The following is a 14,890-nucleotide window of genomic DNA, read 5'->3' on the forward strand; positions in this document are numbered from 1 at the left end:
CCCCCCAGGGCAGTGCCACTGACTGAAGTGTCTTTAGGTCATTCCCAAAGGGGGGATAATAACATGTTCTTATGCACAGTAGAATTGTAAATGGGCTGATTTATCAATGTCATGCTCATACTGTGCTGGAACAACATAAGGGTAACGGCTGCTTTTACTTTCCTCATCCTTACTATCATCATTTTTGCCTCTACTTCTTTTGTATGTTTGTCACTCTCTTGTGAACTGCTATTTCCGGGGTGCCTTGATAGTCAAAGCAGACTTCGTGCTGTTGAGGCTAGAGAGGTGAGCAGAGTAAGCCTGATTCTCCGTTTGGACTTCTCTGTTGACATCCACCCCTCATATGACCTTATGCAGTTGCGAGCGCCGTAAAACCTTACTAAAACAAAAACAAAGGCCACTTCCCATTTCCTTTCTTGCGTATTTTTTACATTACAATGATGCTGTGTGAGATGGCCACTTTTTTCCTCGACAGTAGGTGGCCATCTTAAATAGTTTCAACTGTAGTTTTGTTCTACTTTTCTGTTTCTCGTCTGTATTTTCTGTCTGTTATTATACTGAGTATATTTTTCCTTATCATTAAATGGCTGTCATAGTATGTGTGTACTTCTCTTCTTCCCAAGCAAAGCATGCTCTCTCCTTTTTCTTCATAGAAGGCTGAAAGATTATTTTTTTTAAAAACTAAAAACGCGTTTTGTCTCTTCCATCTGTGATTCTGTCCTCCTTCAGGTCAAGAGTATCGTGCAATCTTTCTGTCGACGGTACGCAGCACAAATCTGCTGCAGGAAGACCACTTGGTTAGAGCGCTGGAAACTGGTGAGGACATTGGTGACCTGGGCTTCCTGTCCAACCCCAAGCTGATCAACACAGCGTTGACGCGCGCACAGTCATTTGTGGCGGTGGTCGGGGATCCTGTGGCGCTGTGCCTCATTGGGGAATGTATACAGGAGTGGCGGACCTTCATCAAGCACTGCTCCAACATGGGGAGCATGCGGCCGCAGAATGTCAATTACGAGTTTGTCCGCAACCAGGTGATACAGATCCAGATCAGCCCAGCTGGGAAAATTATAGAGCTCATCGGCAAGCGCAGTCAAGAAAACTTCAAACAGATTATTCGAAGGAAGAAACGCCAAGTTCCTGCAGAGCAGAGTGAGAACGCTGTAGGTGAGACCGTGTCTTCTGGTGAGAAAGAGAACATGCCTTCAGAACGTGCAGAGACCAACCATAAGGTGGCGCCACCCACTGCTCAACCTGTGTCTGATCCGCATCTGTTCAGTGTCAAGTCGAGTGTGCTGGCCAAGAGCCGTGTGGTGGGCGTAGCGAGACAGTTCAGCCGTGACGACCTGGCTCTCAGCTCCAGTGTTGCCAGTGAGGATGTCATCCTCCACCTGGCAAAGGAAGCAGCCAAGACTGATGTGGGGCTTAGACTGGAGAGTGTGCACATCGAGCTGAAGGATGGGTTTGCTGTTCTTCAGTACGACACCTCTGACCAGCCAAAGGTTCCCTTCAGATTAACTCCTGAGAGTGAAGACTTCATGGCTTTCCTGATTGAGAACAAGGACCAAGGCATGACACAGCAGTTTGAGAATTATGGCCCTGCGGCGCTGAAGGAAGCCCTCTGTGCCGAGAACCCACAGTTCCTACGATGCTCTCTGCTCTTTTCCAATGGAGGCTGGTATGCCACTGTCCTCCCGCCACTTCCAGACCTCTCCATCCCTGCTGGCTTCAGTGTTGGTGCTGACATCGAGATACCAGGCCCGTTGTACTGTGGACATGCCTTTGTTGGTGACATTGTCTTAGTGGCGCTGATTGGTCAGTCAGAAAGGGGGAAGCCACTGGGACAGGTAAGGTCACTTTGTGTAAGGTAGAGATTGTCTTTGACATTAAGGAAGATGATTAGAAATTTGCTCTCTTCACGGCGTCACTTTTCACCCGATTCTGTTACTTTTAGTTAGCATGGCTCAGCAGCCCGCCGGAGCTCCCGGGCTCGGGGTCATGGGGTTAATGAGCCCAGAAGCGGTGTCGGTTGAGAAGTTTGCATTTTTGTCTTCGTTTGAAACGATATAACTTCTTTCCCATCCCACCCAGCAAACTAGTACACTGGTGTACTAAAAGCTCAATGTCTTGAAATTTATTCTGCGTTAGAATGGTTAATTTCTGTGCCTTAATTTTTTTTTTAAACAAGTGTATATAGAGTACCCAATTTGTCCTATTTTAGTTACATACTTATGAATAAATGATTGTTTAGTTAAAAACGGAACAACAGATCTCTCCAAAATATGTGTCACACTGATTACGAATATCATGTCTTTTACCATGAGATATCCTAAATCTGCGCAAGTAGTAATAGTCAAGTTATAAGAGAAGAAAGATGCACATCTGTATTTTTTAACAGGAGACACTAGGCCTCTTGTTTTACTATCAAACTAGAGAAAGTTACTTTGCGTTTGTTCATGAATCATGCTGTATCTGTGGGAGCCTGCATACAACTAAGAAAGATATAACATAAAACTGTAAATACATGGGTAGAGATAAACTTCTTGTATGGAATAAAAATAATGACAGCTAACACATTCATTTTTAGTTTTTGTGTCGGAAATAAATGCGGACACTTAAAGATAAGAATGTAAAGAAATAGTACATTGTCAGTTATTGCAAATGGTCATAGAAATTAAAGTAAAAGCTGGAAAAGCCTAGTGCTGATTCAGTGTCACTAGAAAGCTAGTTAAATTATTCGTATAACCCAACTACAAGAAGTCATCCCTCTTATTCAGTCAACTTACAAAACCTAGACTTAACGTTTTAAGAAAAGTAAAGAATTCTTGAGTGTAACAGATACTATTCGTGTATTGCAGTTCTGGCACTAAAATGGATTTGTACTTCTTCAAAGAGAGACTACAGGGTAATTTTTATAAACTTTCAAGAAAATATGCGAATATTCATGATTGTATTAGACACATAAAGTTGTATTTGGAGGAATTACTTCTTAGCGAATTGTGTGCCAGATCGATAAAGTTGCAAAATTACAGCTTTCTATTATATGCGCAGATACAGTCCTTTCTGAGTATCTGCACCATTGTTATGTCGTTCATGTTCCAAAAGTTCGACAGTTTTTGTTGTGCCGGGGTTTTTTTTATATTGATATTTTTTAATTCACATTTGTTCAAAAATTTTACAATTTAGCATTGCCGACTTCAGCGCGTCTAACGAAATAACCAGACAAGTTGCAATGTCCGTTTTTTTTTTTTAGTCTCAAGAGCAGAAATGGGTGCTTTGGGTGCATTAAATGATAATTACCATAAAAACAAGTTGAAAAGTACCAAAAATTAAGTTGGCCCAGACAGAGCAGTAACAGGGAGCTGACCCCTGTGACCCTGACGTGATAAGGCGTTCGGCGGCGAACCCTCCCGCTGCAACTAAAATCCAACTGCTGGTGCACTGTCTTTAGCAGGTGGAATGGATCGGAGAGAGAGAGGGTTTTTTTTTGGGGGGGGGGGGGGGGGGGGGGGCTTCATTCTAATGCTTTATTTTCTATGTTATGTATTACAATATTTCTGTTTATATTGTAAAGCGCATTATGAACTTTTTGCTATATTAGAAGTATGCTATATTATTTTGGACCAAGTTCTAATGTGGTTAGGGAACTGGTTCACTACACATGGACCTTTTCTATAAAACACAAGGTGCTGTTCCACAAGGTGCTGTTCCTCAGCAACTGGCTATGACCTGCATACAGTTTGAATTTGCTTATTTGTTATACCCTGACTACTATGCATATTGGGAAACAGATGTCTGTATAGGGATCTATCAGGTATCTTTCTTTGTCCTTTACCGATAACAATGTCATTTTGGTTCCTTTCAGGTGAAGGGAATCTTTCAGAGGTCGCTGGACCCCAAAGGGCGGCTGTTTGTGTGTACAGCCAATGCAGAGGACTGCAGAGTGCTGTCCCCTGTAAATCCAGACATTCCACCAATATACTGCCTCACGTCTGCTCCACGACTGAAGCTGGTGCGTCGAGGCAACATGAGTGTGTACAAATTTGTCTCCCCTGGCAGTGTTGAGTTTAGCCATTACGAACATGTTCAGGAAGGTGAGCAGACCAGGCAGATGTTTGTAGTGAGGTACCTTACGTGGGAACCCACTGCCAAGCTGCCCTTTGGAATTGTTGTTGGTGTTCTGGAGACAGATGACACCCTAGACAAAGGAATGCAGGTCAGTTTTGTGGAAATTAGATTGATTGACTGATAAATTGTTAATGTTAAATGCTCCCATGGACACAATTGAGGTAATTTAGATTGCAGGCTTTGTTCAATCCTTAATTCAGTAGAACAGAGCCAAGTGGATGGAAAGCCTTGAAAACTTCCCAGACATCTCAAGTTCAAGAACCTGTTTTTTTAGATTGAAACCAGAGCCGTTTGTGCCATAACTCAGAGCATGATACCAAAATTAGATGATTGGGTCTCCTCATTACTTGGATATTTTGTACCAAAATCTTCATTTTTTAAAAAGAGGGGTAAAGAGATAGTAGGTAGTTAAATGTATATTGAAAGCTGTAGCTGTTGTACTTGCCTGACCAGGTAGATTAGGGGCTTGTACTTACAAAGTCACCATTGTAGAATGAGTATTTTAACAAATGTCTTAGATCTATCAGTGAGGAAAGGAAAGCCTGTTATTTTAGGGGACTTAAAAAAGTTTATAGGCCTTGTGACTTGTAGGAGAGGAGGAAACTTGGGCTCATCAATCTAAAAGTTCTACTCCAACAAATGACAACTATTTACATTCTTAGAAAACAGTCAGGAAAAAAATATTTCACCATGATGCGGCCTAAGATGAATTATAAACAAATTGGGAATGCAAAGAAAAAGCAGAAGATAGAAAACAAATGCAGTTTGGCATTGATAACACGAGCATGCAACTTTTGAAATCATGGATAGCTCATACAATTAGCCATTCTCCTGCTTGAACTGCTACATTTTTTACTTTGAGTGTTTATTACTCTCTTGTAGATGTAATTGTAGTGTAGTGCAAGTGCAGTAACACTCTTACTTCATAAAAAACAGGATGACAGCACATAATGCATTAGGTTAATTCATGCAGGAGTGACTGATGCCTGTGCGAGTGACAGAAAATACGGATGTTGTGAGCTCTTCACCTTCATCTATCCCATAGTCTAGCTGACCACTGCAGATTTTGCAACCAGCTTGATCTGCTCCTCTTGGGTCTCAGCTTTCTGTAGTAAGATGTTCCTGTCGTGGCCAGTCCACTCTTTGATGCTTTCTTCCCATCATTTTGTCTGTCTGCCTCTTTTTCTCCCTCCTTGTCCTGTTCCCTATAGGAGAGTCACGGCCAGTCCAGATGATTGTGTGATGTGTCTGTAACACTTCAGTTTGTGTCTTTTCACTGAAGTTACGAGTAAGAGGTCTTCATATGGCCCGATGCTGTTTCAATAATTCTGGCTCTCACTACCTTTTTGGTTGTGAGCTCTAAAATCCAACCTGCTCTAAATGCCACCTGTAGAAAACAATCACTCTTACAAACGAACACTTCCCATTTCCTCCCCTGCGTATTTTTTACATTATAATGACACTGTAAGACGTCTGGATGTCTAAGATGGCTGCCTTTCTCCTCCGCAATGGGTGGCTTATTTAGACAATTTCGATTGTACTATTACTCTTGCCCAGGTGCTGGAGGCAGAGTACAATGTGCACAGGACGCTGGGACCCGCAGTGCTGGAGGAAGCTGACAGGCTCTTCCCCACGGATTACTCGGTCCCAGAACACATGTTTCAAGGTCGTGTGGACTTAACCTCGCTGTTCAGTTTCTCAGTGGGAGCAGAGTCCTCGGAGGAAGTGGAGATGGCTGTCAGCGTCACGGAAGTGGAGGATGTGTACCAGGTGAGGGTTCCAACCACACTTCTGTATAGGACTTATGCTTTGTCTTTAGTGATGCAACTTTTCCAGCCATTTTTTAAAGGAGTTTTCGCATTTATGTCAAGTTGGAAAATGTTACTGTATCGTTCTGCTTTCATGGTATTTAATGTTGCTGTTGCAGTTAAGTATTGCACACACATAGCGAAATTGGTGGGATGTGGAAATCTTCTTTTTTTTTGTCATTTATGAGTTTCGCTTTGTATGTGTTTTAATTTCAAATACATGTATTAAAAAAAGTTTGTGACCTGAAAGTCTGTTCCCTAGATGCATGTAAGAATGTATTTGTTTTCTTGGGCATGTGATGTGTCAACAATATCCTCTGGGGTGACATTCTTTTGTCCAGATCTAATGAACCTTGACCACACAAAAGGTGAGGCAACATTTTTTACTACATATTCTTCTTCTTCTTGAGGTTAACACAGTTGTACTGATGAATCTTCTCCAGATTGGTCTGCATGTGTCCGATGTTGTGGCGTTTGTGGACAAAGGGTCCCTCCTTGACCAGCAGTGTGCACATCGTGGCGCTACCTTCCTGCCGCTGGGGAAAGAACCCCAGCACATGTTCCCACCGCAGGTGTGCACGGACATCTGCAGTCTCAAGCCGGACTTTGACCGGCTGGCAGTTTCAGTGACCATCCAGGTGGACAGAGACGGGAATGTACTGGGGATGCCCGATGTGTTCCGCAGTGTGATCAACAGCAAGCAGCACTTCTCCCACACCAAGGTGAGAGCGATTTCTTCCTTGTCAAGGGTTGTTAAGGTCGCCTCTTATAAACCTTACTTCTTTACTGAGATCTTCCTATTTTTGTTACCTGTCTATCATTGCAGATGGTTGGAGGTTACCACTGGTAGGTCTGTCTTCTCTTTTTTCCCTTTTTTTTTTTTCTTTCTGTAGGTATATTTTACTTTTTCCCTGCACTATACAGCAGTTTCAGGTGTGGATATGCTTTTCTTTTCTCAGACTTTATCTTGTTTTTTCACACATTGGATGACTCATTGTGTTGATTTGGTTCTCTGTCACGAACAGACGTCAGCTTTCCACTGGTTGGACTGTCCATATTATTTTCATGTAAATTGTAGATTTCATCATAGGATGATAAATGTTTTCAGATGTAAACATGAATTTTTTAGCAGAAATTTTCTGTTCCCCCAATTTTTAGAGTAAATACTGTGCTTTTGGTGAGTTTGTCCTTTCCCTGTTTGATCTGTACTCAAAATTCTGCATTCCCCATAAGATATTCTACCCTGGTTAGTTACTTTAATAAGTTTCTTAGATGATGTCATAATGCTGCTGGTAAGGCGACGGTCTGTATGTCCTTAGAAAGAAGAAAAAAGACTTCATGCACAATGATTGTTTGCGCCATGGACTAAAAATGAAGAACTTTCTGTAGCCGTTTTGAAAAGTAGAATAAGGCATACCTTATAGATGAGTAGAAATGGATATTCTTTAGATTATTGTATATGGTGTACTTGTAGACTATACTTTAAAAAAAAAAAAGAATCTAAGTCTATTACAGCGCCCGCAACTGCATAAGGTCATATGAGCTCGCGGGACACATTAAACTTTTTCAGTTGAAAAGAAATTTAGAATTTTGCGCGGGTGGCGGCCGAAGCCTACTCTCATCAATTTCAGACCACCAAGGGATCTTAAACGTGCGCAACTTGCACACGAGCCCTCCATTTTTCGCTCTTGTCCGAGAAGGCTCAGAAGATCAGGGGTGTGGCTGAAAGACTGCTGTAAGAAGGCTAAAGGAGTAGCAATAGAAAGGCTGCAGAAAGAGTCAGGAGCCCAGGGGAGGGGGCAAAGGAGGTGAGGGGTGTGGGCAGAAAGAGGAGACGAAAGCAGATGACAGAACATTGCTAGAGAGCAGGAAAAGAGACAATTTTAGAGAAGAAAATATGGTTGCTACCTGGATTCAAACAGGGCACCTTCGAATGAGAGGCAAACACCTTAACCTCTAGGCCATGAGAGCCCTCTAGACTATACTTTTCATAAATGGGATTGGTTGGGTGTTCTTTTGATAAGTAGTTTTTAATTTGTAGAACTGGATATTCTTGATAACTAGAATAGGGGATATTGGTTAAAGGTACATTAGTACAAGTAGTTCTATTTTTGACATGTAGAATAGGGGGATATGCTTGTACAAGTACAGGGTGACCGCAAAAGAAAAAAATTGTCCACCAATAAAACTCAAAACTCAAATAATTTTAAACATTTAAACCAGAACTCTGTTTCATAAAGCTCAGCTTTGCTGACAGGATGCTCAAAAATTTAAAACAAATTTGAACAAGACATTTTGAAAAATTACTTTTCTTTAAAAAGTACAAAGAATTGATGGGGGCTCTCATGACCTAGAGGTTAAGGTGTTCACCTCTCATTCAATTGGTCTCGGGTTCTAATCCGGATCTTCTTTCACCTCCTTTCCTGCTCTCTATCAATGTTCTGTCATCTTCTTTCGTCTCCTCTTTCTGCCCCTACCCCCTCACTTCTTTTGCCCCCTCCTCTGGACTCCTGACTCTTTCTGCAGCCTTTCTACTGCTACTCCTGGGCTCTTTCTTATTATTGCTGTCTTTAAGCCACACCCCTGCTCTTCTGGTAGCAAAGATCTACACCTAGCCTTCTCAGACAAGGGCGAAAAATCTGGGAGGTCGCGTGTGCAAATTGCGCATGTTAAAGATCCCTTGGTGGTCGAAAATCGATAAGAGTAGGCTTCGGCTTCCACCTGGGCTAAATTTGAAATTTTCCTACCAACTGAAAATGTTTGATGTGTCTCGTGCGCCTATATGACCTTATGCAGAAGCAAAGCGCCGTAAAACACTTCCCCCCCCAAAGATAAAATAAGATTTGACTTTTTTTAAAGAGTAAAGATGGATGCTGAAAATTTGTAATGCACGGTCAATAGAAATATACCTGAACTCTTCTGCATCAAAGTCAAACCATATTACATTAATATTTGACATCAAAGTTTACATTAAAATTTTTAAGAAAGTGATTGATTTAAACAATGTGCTCAACAGGTTTTGAGATGTAAAATGTGGCTGGCTCTTCTGGCTTTGTATGCTATCCCTGTTTGTTTATGTCTGTGTGTGTGTGTGTGAACAAACAGGTGCAGGAGATTCTGCTGAATCCGTTTGAAGCGGAGACGAGCTACTTGAACAGCTGTATCCTGGTCCTGTACCAGCTAACCTACGTGTGGCGTTCTCAGCGGCTGGGCAATGGTCACTTCTGTCACAACCTCAGGGCAGCCGAACAGCTGGCTCAGCACTCCCACCTGATGATGGATGAGGTAGGATGGAACATACGCCCTCTAAATAGCAGGGGACCCTAAAATGAAAAGTTGCTCTGTCAAATGCCTCTTGGGGGTGTTCTCTCTTCTCGTTAGAAAGACTTTATAAATGAATTTTTTAATCAAATGCAGGAGAAACGAGGCTGGGGAAGATGTCATTTTAAAGTTTAAGATCCGGTGTCTTGTAGGGGATTTCCTCCTTAAAATGTTTTGGTAAAAAAAATTTTCAACAGTGCTGTAGTGGAAACAAGTTACATGTGTCTCCCATAAACAATGATGTCACATGGGTCATTGGTTATGCTGAGATATTTTGGGGGGGGGATTGTATCTGCTAAGATTGTCAATTTCTTTTATGTCTCCAATGTAGTGCAAAGTGTAGGTACAGTAAAATATAAATAAATAAGTATATTTATGGGTGCAAACATTTTGAATTGTTTCGTGAGGTTTATGCATTCATTTACAAGATTTTAACAACAGCTTGTCTTCCCTTGATTTGCTGTCCATCAGGATCAATGCAAAGAAACCAGTTCTTTGAATGTCTGATAGCAAAAATAAATTTGTCCGACTGCATGTCAGATCCATATGTGTGGGGTGTAAAACAATGTAGAGAATTCTGTTGCTGGTTACTTACTTCCACTGAGCTTTCACTTGACAGAAGTCTGCTTTGAGGAAGCCTTTTGTATAGATTTGGAAACAGCAGGGCCAAATTATTTTTACTGAAATGTGACTGCATTTCAATTGAAAAAACTGAAGGAAAACATACAAAACTTATCAGAAAAAGAGTAAGTTAGTCCTTTGTGTAAGAAGTTCTCAATATTCTTTATTTGGGCTTTTTGTTGTTGTAAATTGTTCCTTGGAGTGGGAGTGGGGGGTGTACCATCTCTTTTTAGACATATCCCCTCGAAGGCAAGAGAGTCCGAAAATAGCTTACTTTGCTTTAAAATAGGGGTGACATGAAAAGATCAGGACAATATACAATTAGGATTTTTGAGATCATTTAAGCTGAGAAATGGGTGACAAACTCTTATAATCGATGACTCTGTCAGATCTGATACTTGAAGAAGAATAACATTGGCTGGATAGTGAAATACACCTGGATAGCATCTTTTTGCTGAGGTATATTTTTTAGTTTTCTTATCAATGTAATTTAAATAAAAATTATTCAGGGTGGAAGTAGGAAGAGTGGAAAGAGAAAGAGGGAGGTTAATTTAGAAAAGTTTCTATAAATTCACATTGATATAATTATTTTGTCTTGGGTGTCATAATTCAAGGTTGAAAACATCAACATGCTTCCTGTCTGACGAATGTGTGTAGCTTTGTTCACTCAGAGACCCATTTGCATAGATCTTTGCTCATTGCGTCAAGGTGGTGTGTTTCTGTTTCTCGTCTGCAGATGAAGATCAAGTTCAACAGCATTGTTGCTGATGTGCTGCTCTCTGTGTTTGAGGATTCAACCCCACTCCTGGTGCACAGCGGGCCTATGAGCTGTAAGCTCGACAGCTGGCGGATAGAGAATGCTTATCATGCACTTAGCAGTGTGTCAATGGCTCGGGCGTTTAGAGAAGGCGAGGTATGTGTTGCTACTTTGTTGCAGAAGCTCTGTGTGTGAGGGTGCATGTGCACGCTTGTCTGTGTTTGTTTATAATTTAGAAATGTCTTTTGAATTATTTGTTTTGATTGAAAAGGGGAGGAGGGGGGGGGGAGAGAGAGAGAGAGAGAGAGAGAGAGAGAGAGAGAGAGAGAGAGAGAGAGAGAGAGAGAGAAAATAAGGGGGGGGTGTAAGCTGTAAGTAAGAAAAAAGAACAGCAAATGGAATATGTTTTCCTCAATGAGAGATGGTCTCTGAACACTATACAATGAAGTGGAAAGAGACAAAAATGCAATATAATAGGAAATAAGTAACTGAGAAATTAGTGCCGCTGTTGGAAAATGATAGATTATTCCTTTTTGGTGCTTGTGTTAACAAAACTTTCCTTGAAAAATAAACCCAGATAGACGAAGAACTTATTTCAAATATGCTGCTTTCACCATAGTAGTTATTGTGCAATAGATTATGGTTTATTTATTGCAAATGAAGCTTGATAATGCCTAGGTGTAGCCTACAGCCAGAGCTGTTAAAGTACTTTTAAAAAGGTATTTAAGTACAATCTAAAATATGTACTTAAGTACAGTAAAAGTACTTTCCTGTAAAATGTACTTGAGTACAAGTACTTTTAAAAAAAGTACTTATGAGTACATTTTGAGTACTTTCTGCTAAAGTGCTAAAACACTTCAATGCTAATACAAAACATCATATTAAATAACATATCCAGTATATTTGACAAATTAGGCCATTTATTACTAAAATGTAAACAGTATACAAAGCATTTGAATATACGCACTGAACGTAGGTGGAAATGGTCAGTGAAATTTTTAAAAAACAAGCAAACAAAAAGATGCAACTAGTGAATAAGTGATATTATGAATACAACTTGTTTGAGCAAGACAATTTGATCAAATGTAAGTCAGTCCAAGAGGTCGGAAAGTAGGAAAAGTATCCAAATTGAAAAATGTAGAGACGAAGTTGCTCTTAAAAAACATAGAATTGATGAAAATGGCCAGCAAAGAAATGGAAAAGTGCCTTGAATTCTTCATTAACAAATCTTCAAGGAATCAAGGCCGCCTTAAGCATAAATCACAAAAAAGTTAAAAAGAAATTTAGATAGCCTAAAAAATTGTTAGATACACATAATAATAATTATAATAATTGCATTTATATAGCGCATATCCATTCTCAAGAGCATGCTCTGAGAACACCCAGAAACATTCTCGGCTTCCGCGAAAGCTTGCAGTGCAAGCTGCGGATTTAATGCGCTCAAGCACTACCAAACTGACAAGATCGTTCACTGTCTATAGCCGGGTACCCATTTCCACCTGGGTGAAGTGAGGAAAATTTGTGCAAAGTGTCTTTCCCAAGGACACAACGTCGGGCCCCTGACAGGATTCGAACCCACGACCTTACGGTTTCGAGTCCGAGAGCCTAACCACTAGGCCACCGACGCCACATTGAGAACTCAGTTTCAGTTTCAGCTGATTATAATAGTGGTAAGACAGATTTTGGTCACACTGTGCAGTCCACGGCGCCCACGGCAAACCAAAATACATGTACATGTAGTTTCCTAGAGTCTAGTAAGGGTAGTGTAACCAAAAATTATCTACTACAGTAGTCTCCGCCTAAGATCCCAGTGCTCGGGAGCAAGGGAAATACGGGATCTTAGCCGATGAAGCCAAGGAAGAATCTACAGTGACCCATGAACAGACGTGACCCCTGGGTGGGTTTATGACATTTGGCGAGCAAAGAGTGGTCAACTTTGATGACCAATCACGGTTGCCTGGTGGCATGAGACATGCCATATACACTCATTAGCCTATCATGAGTCTCGAGATCTTTATCTACGTTTATCCAGTTGCCTCTCCCCTTTACCTGTCCAAATATTTTAGCCTTCCATCTCTGATTGAGTCCCCCCCGTCTTTGTCATTACGCACCATTACGTTGTGACCACACCAATTAAAATTCAGGCTGTCTAGCAAATTCCGGAATAGAGAAAAACTGCCTTCAATGGTCAGGGAAGAGTTCACAGTTCGATGTGATCCTGCCTGGAGCGAACTTGTTGGCCCTACCCACCCAGCGAGTGGTGTAAGTTTAGTTTGCGAGTGTGATGTTTGGGGAAAAGAAACGCATCGGTCAGTTCACACCTCCGTGTGATCCCATCTGGGGCACACATTGTACCGGTTCTTGGAGTTTTACAATGCTTGTGATCACATTCATCAGAGTGGCTGATCTTTGACACGACGGGCCGTTCTTTGATCTCAAGTTTTAACTCTTGGTTGATCGGCTGTGCCCGCCCGGGTATTTGTTCCCTAAATTATGATCAGAAATGCCCTTTCAATAAGTTTCAAAAGTACTCAAAATGTACTTTTAAAATACTCAAAAGTACTTTTATAAAAAGTATCGGAGTACAGTAAAAGTACTGATTCTCAAAATGTACCGGAGTACAGTAAAAGTACCGAAAATTGTAACGTAAGTACAAGTACTGGAGTACTTGTACTCCATTACAACCAGCTCTGCCTACAGCCCTGTTATTGTGTTATGAATCCACCATTTAAAATGTCTTTGAAAATGTACTTTGTGAGTTTATTTTAGAAATGTGTGTGTAGTGACTGCTTTGTCACTGACACTTCATTGTATTTGAGATGTTAGAGGAGTTCAAAGTGCTGAGTGGGTGGTTGATGGTTGCTCTGACGTCGTATGCTCCTTCTTTCCTATCAAACATCTAATGTTCCTCTCTAGAAACAACTCTAATCTTTGGCATTTATATGGTCTAATTGTGTTTCAACTGCCATAGAGCTCTTACAAAATTAAAATAAATGGCGGCTATTGAATAAAAATATCAGAGATGTTTACTTTGTTCGCCAGTTGTCTTTACAGCTGCTGTCTCTCAAGTTCTAGAAGGCCCACTGGGTGATTTTGCTTTTGTTTGAGTGGCCATTTTTTAAATGCTCTCCTTCTTTTTTCTTAATGTTACTCAATAGTAGCACCTCTAATCTTCGGCACTTATTTGATCTTATTTTATTTCAAGTGCAGTAAAACTTACTAAAACTAAAAAACTAAAAGATTTATTTGTGATTGTGAAACAGGTGTGCCGCTGTACTAAGATGTGCACGTGTGTGTTTGGCTACATGCGACAAAACCGTCTGTTGAACAGTCTTCAGAAGAGCACGGACAGCGTCGCTTTCCTTAAAGATGCCTGGAATTTTGTGAGTCAGGCAGTCAGTGAGGACATCTCTGATTTTGAGTTGGCTCAAGGTGGGTCTGAGTGAGTGAGGTGTGTGCTCATTGAAAAGGAATATTTAGGGTGTCAAAAAGACCCATTACATCTTCTATATTGTCCTAAGCTTTTCAAAGCAGTATTATCATAGCTCTTACAATGAGGAAGTTATTTAGCATTCATGTTAATCAATACAATGGACATGCATAGCTGCCAACCAGCATGTAAAATACGTATTTATTTAATATTTTTTTGTGAGTCTGGGTACAGAAGTCCATTTCTTTTGTTTTGAAAAGAAACATATTCTCTATTTTCTAGCATTGCTCGTCATGGACTTGCTGTTGTTGAAGAAAAATTAGGAACTTTTAAGACCAGATTTGATGTTAGGTGGAGAGATCTTTTGCTGCAGGTCTTCTTTGAATAACTTGAATTTATTGCATGTAGAGAAGTGTGTGTGTGAAGAATTTGGAGGAGGGTGGTGGTTAAGTCTGGTGTTTTTTTGTTTTTGATTTGAAAAGTTGGCAACTTTGGAGATGAAAGGAGAATTATAACCAGGAGTGGCCGACACCCACCCCCCAATTCTATTTGTACTATTTTGTAGTCTGAAGTTCAGGTTGGTGATGTTGCCATGGTTTCCTTGAAGCTGATCATAGTAGACCATGGTGAATCATCCTTTCTGCTTAGGCCCAGCTTCACAATGTAAATTTAGACCAGAATGTAATCCTTTGATCAGATTAGACACCAGAAGGTGATCCCTTCCTTAGATATAGAACGAAAATGTTATCTTTTTCCAATTTTAGATACCACAATGTGATCTCTTGCTCAAATTAGAAACCAGAGCATGATCCTTTCCTCAAATTAGAA

At 40.7% G+C, this 14,890-nt stretch overlaps 1 protein-coding gene across 5 annotated transcripts in view; it reads left to right on the forward strand.

Moving 5' to 3' along the window:
* The window catches only part of LOC101853767 (helicase with zinc finger domain 2), a 166,906-nt gene that overhangs the window by 110,121 nt on the left and 41,895 nt on the right, over positions 1-14,890 (forward strand). For all 5 annotated transcript variants that reach the window (XM_005092802.3, XM_013079486.2, XM_035968354.1 and 2 more), the window contains 7 exons: positions 730-1,844; positions 3,863-4,213; positions 5,683-5,895; positions 6,377-6,655; positions 9,039-9,218; positions 10,612-10,788; positions 13,896-14,064. In XM_005092802.3, coding sequence (XP_005092859.1) covers positions 730-1,844; positions 3,863-4,213; positions 5,683-5,895; positions 6,377-6,655; positions 9,039-9,218; positions 10,612-10,788; positions 13,896-14,064 — 2,484 coding nt within the window. The remainder of the gene's footprint in view (positions 1-729; positions 1,845-3,862; positions 4,214-5,682; positions 5,896-6,376; positions 6,656-9,038; positions 9,219-10,611; positions 10,789-13,895; positions 14,065-14,890) is intronic.

Source organism: Aplysia californica, unplaced genomic scaffold, assembly GCF_000002075.1.
Source record: "Aplysia californica isolate F4 #8 unplaced genomic scaffold, AplCal3.0 scaffold00053, whole genome shotgun sequence".
Taxonomy (NCBI): domain Eukaryota; kingdom Metazoa; phylum Mollusca; class Gastropoda; order Aplysiida; family Aplysiidae; genus Aplysia; species Aplysia californica.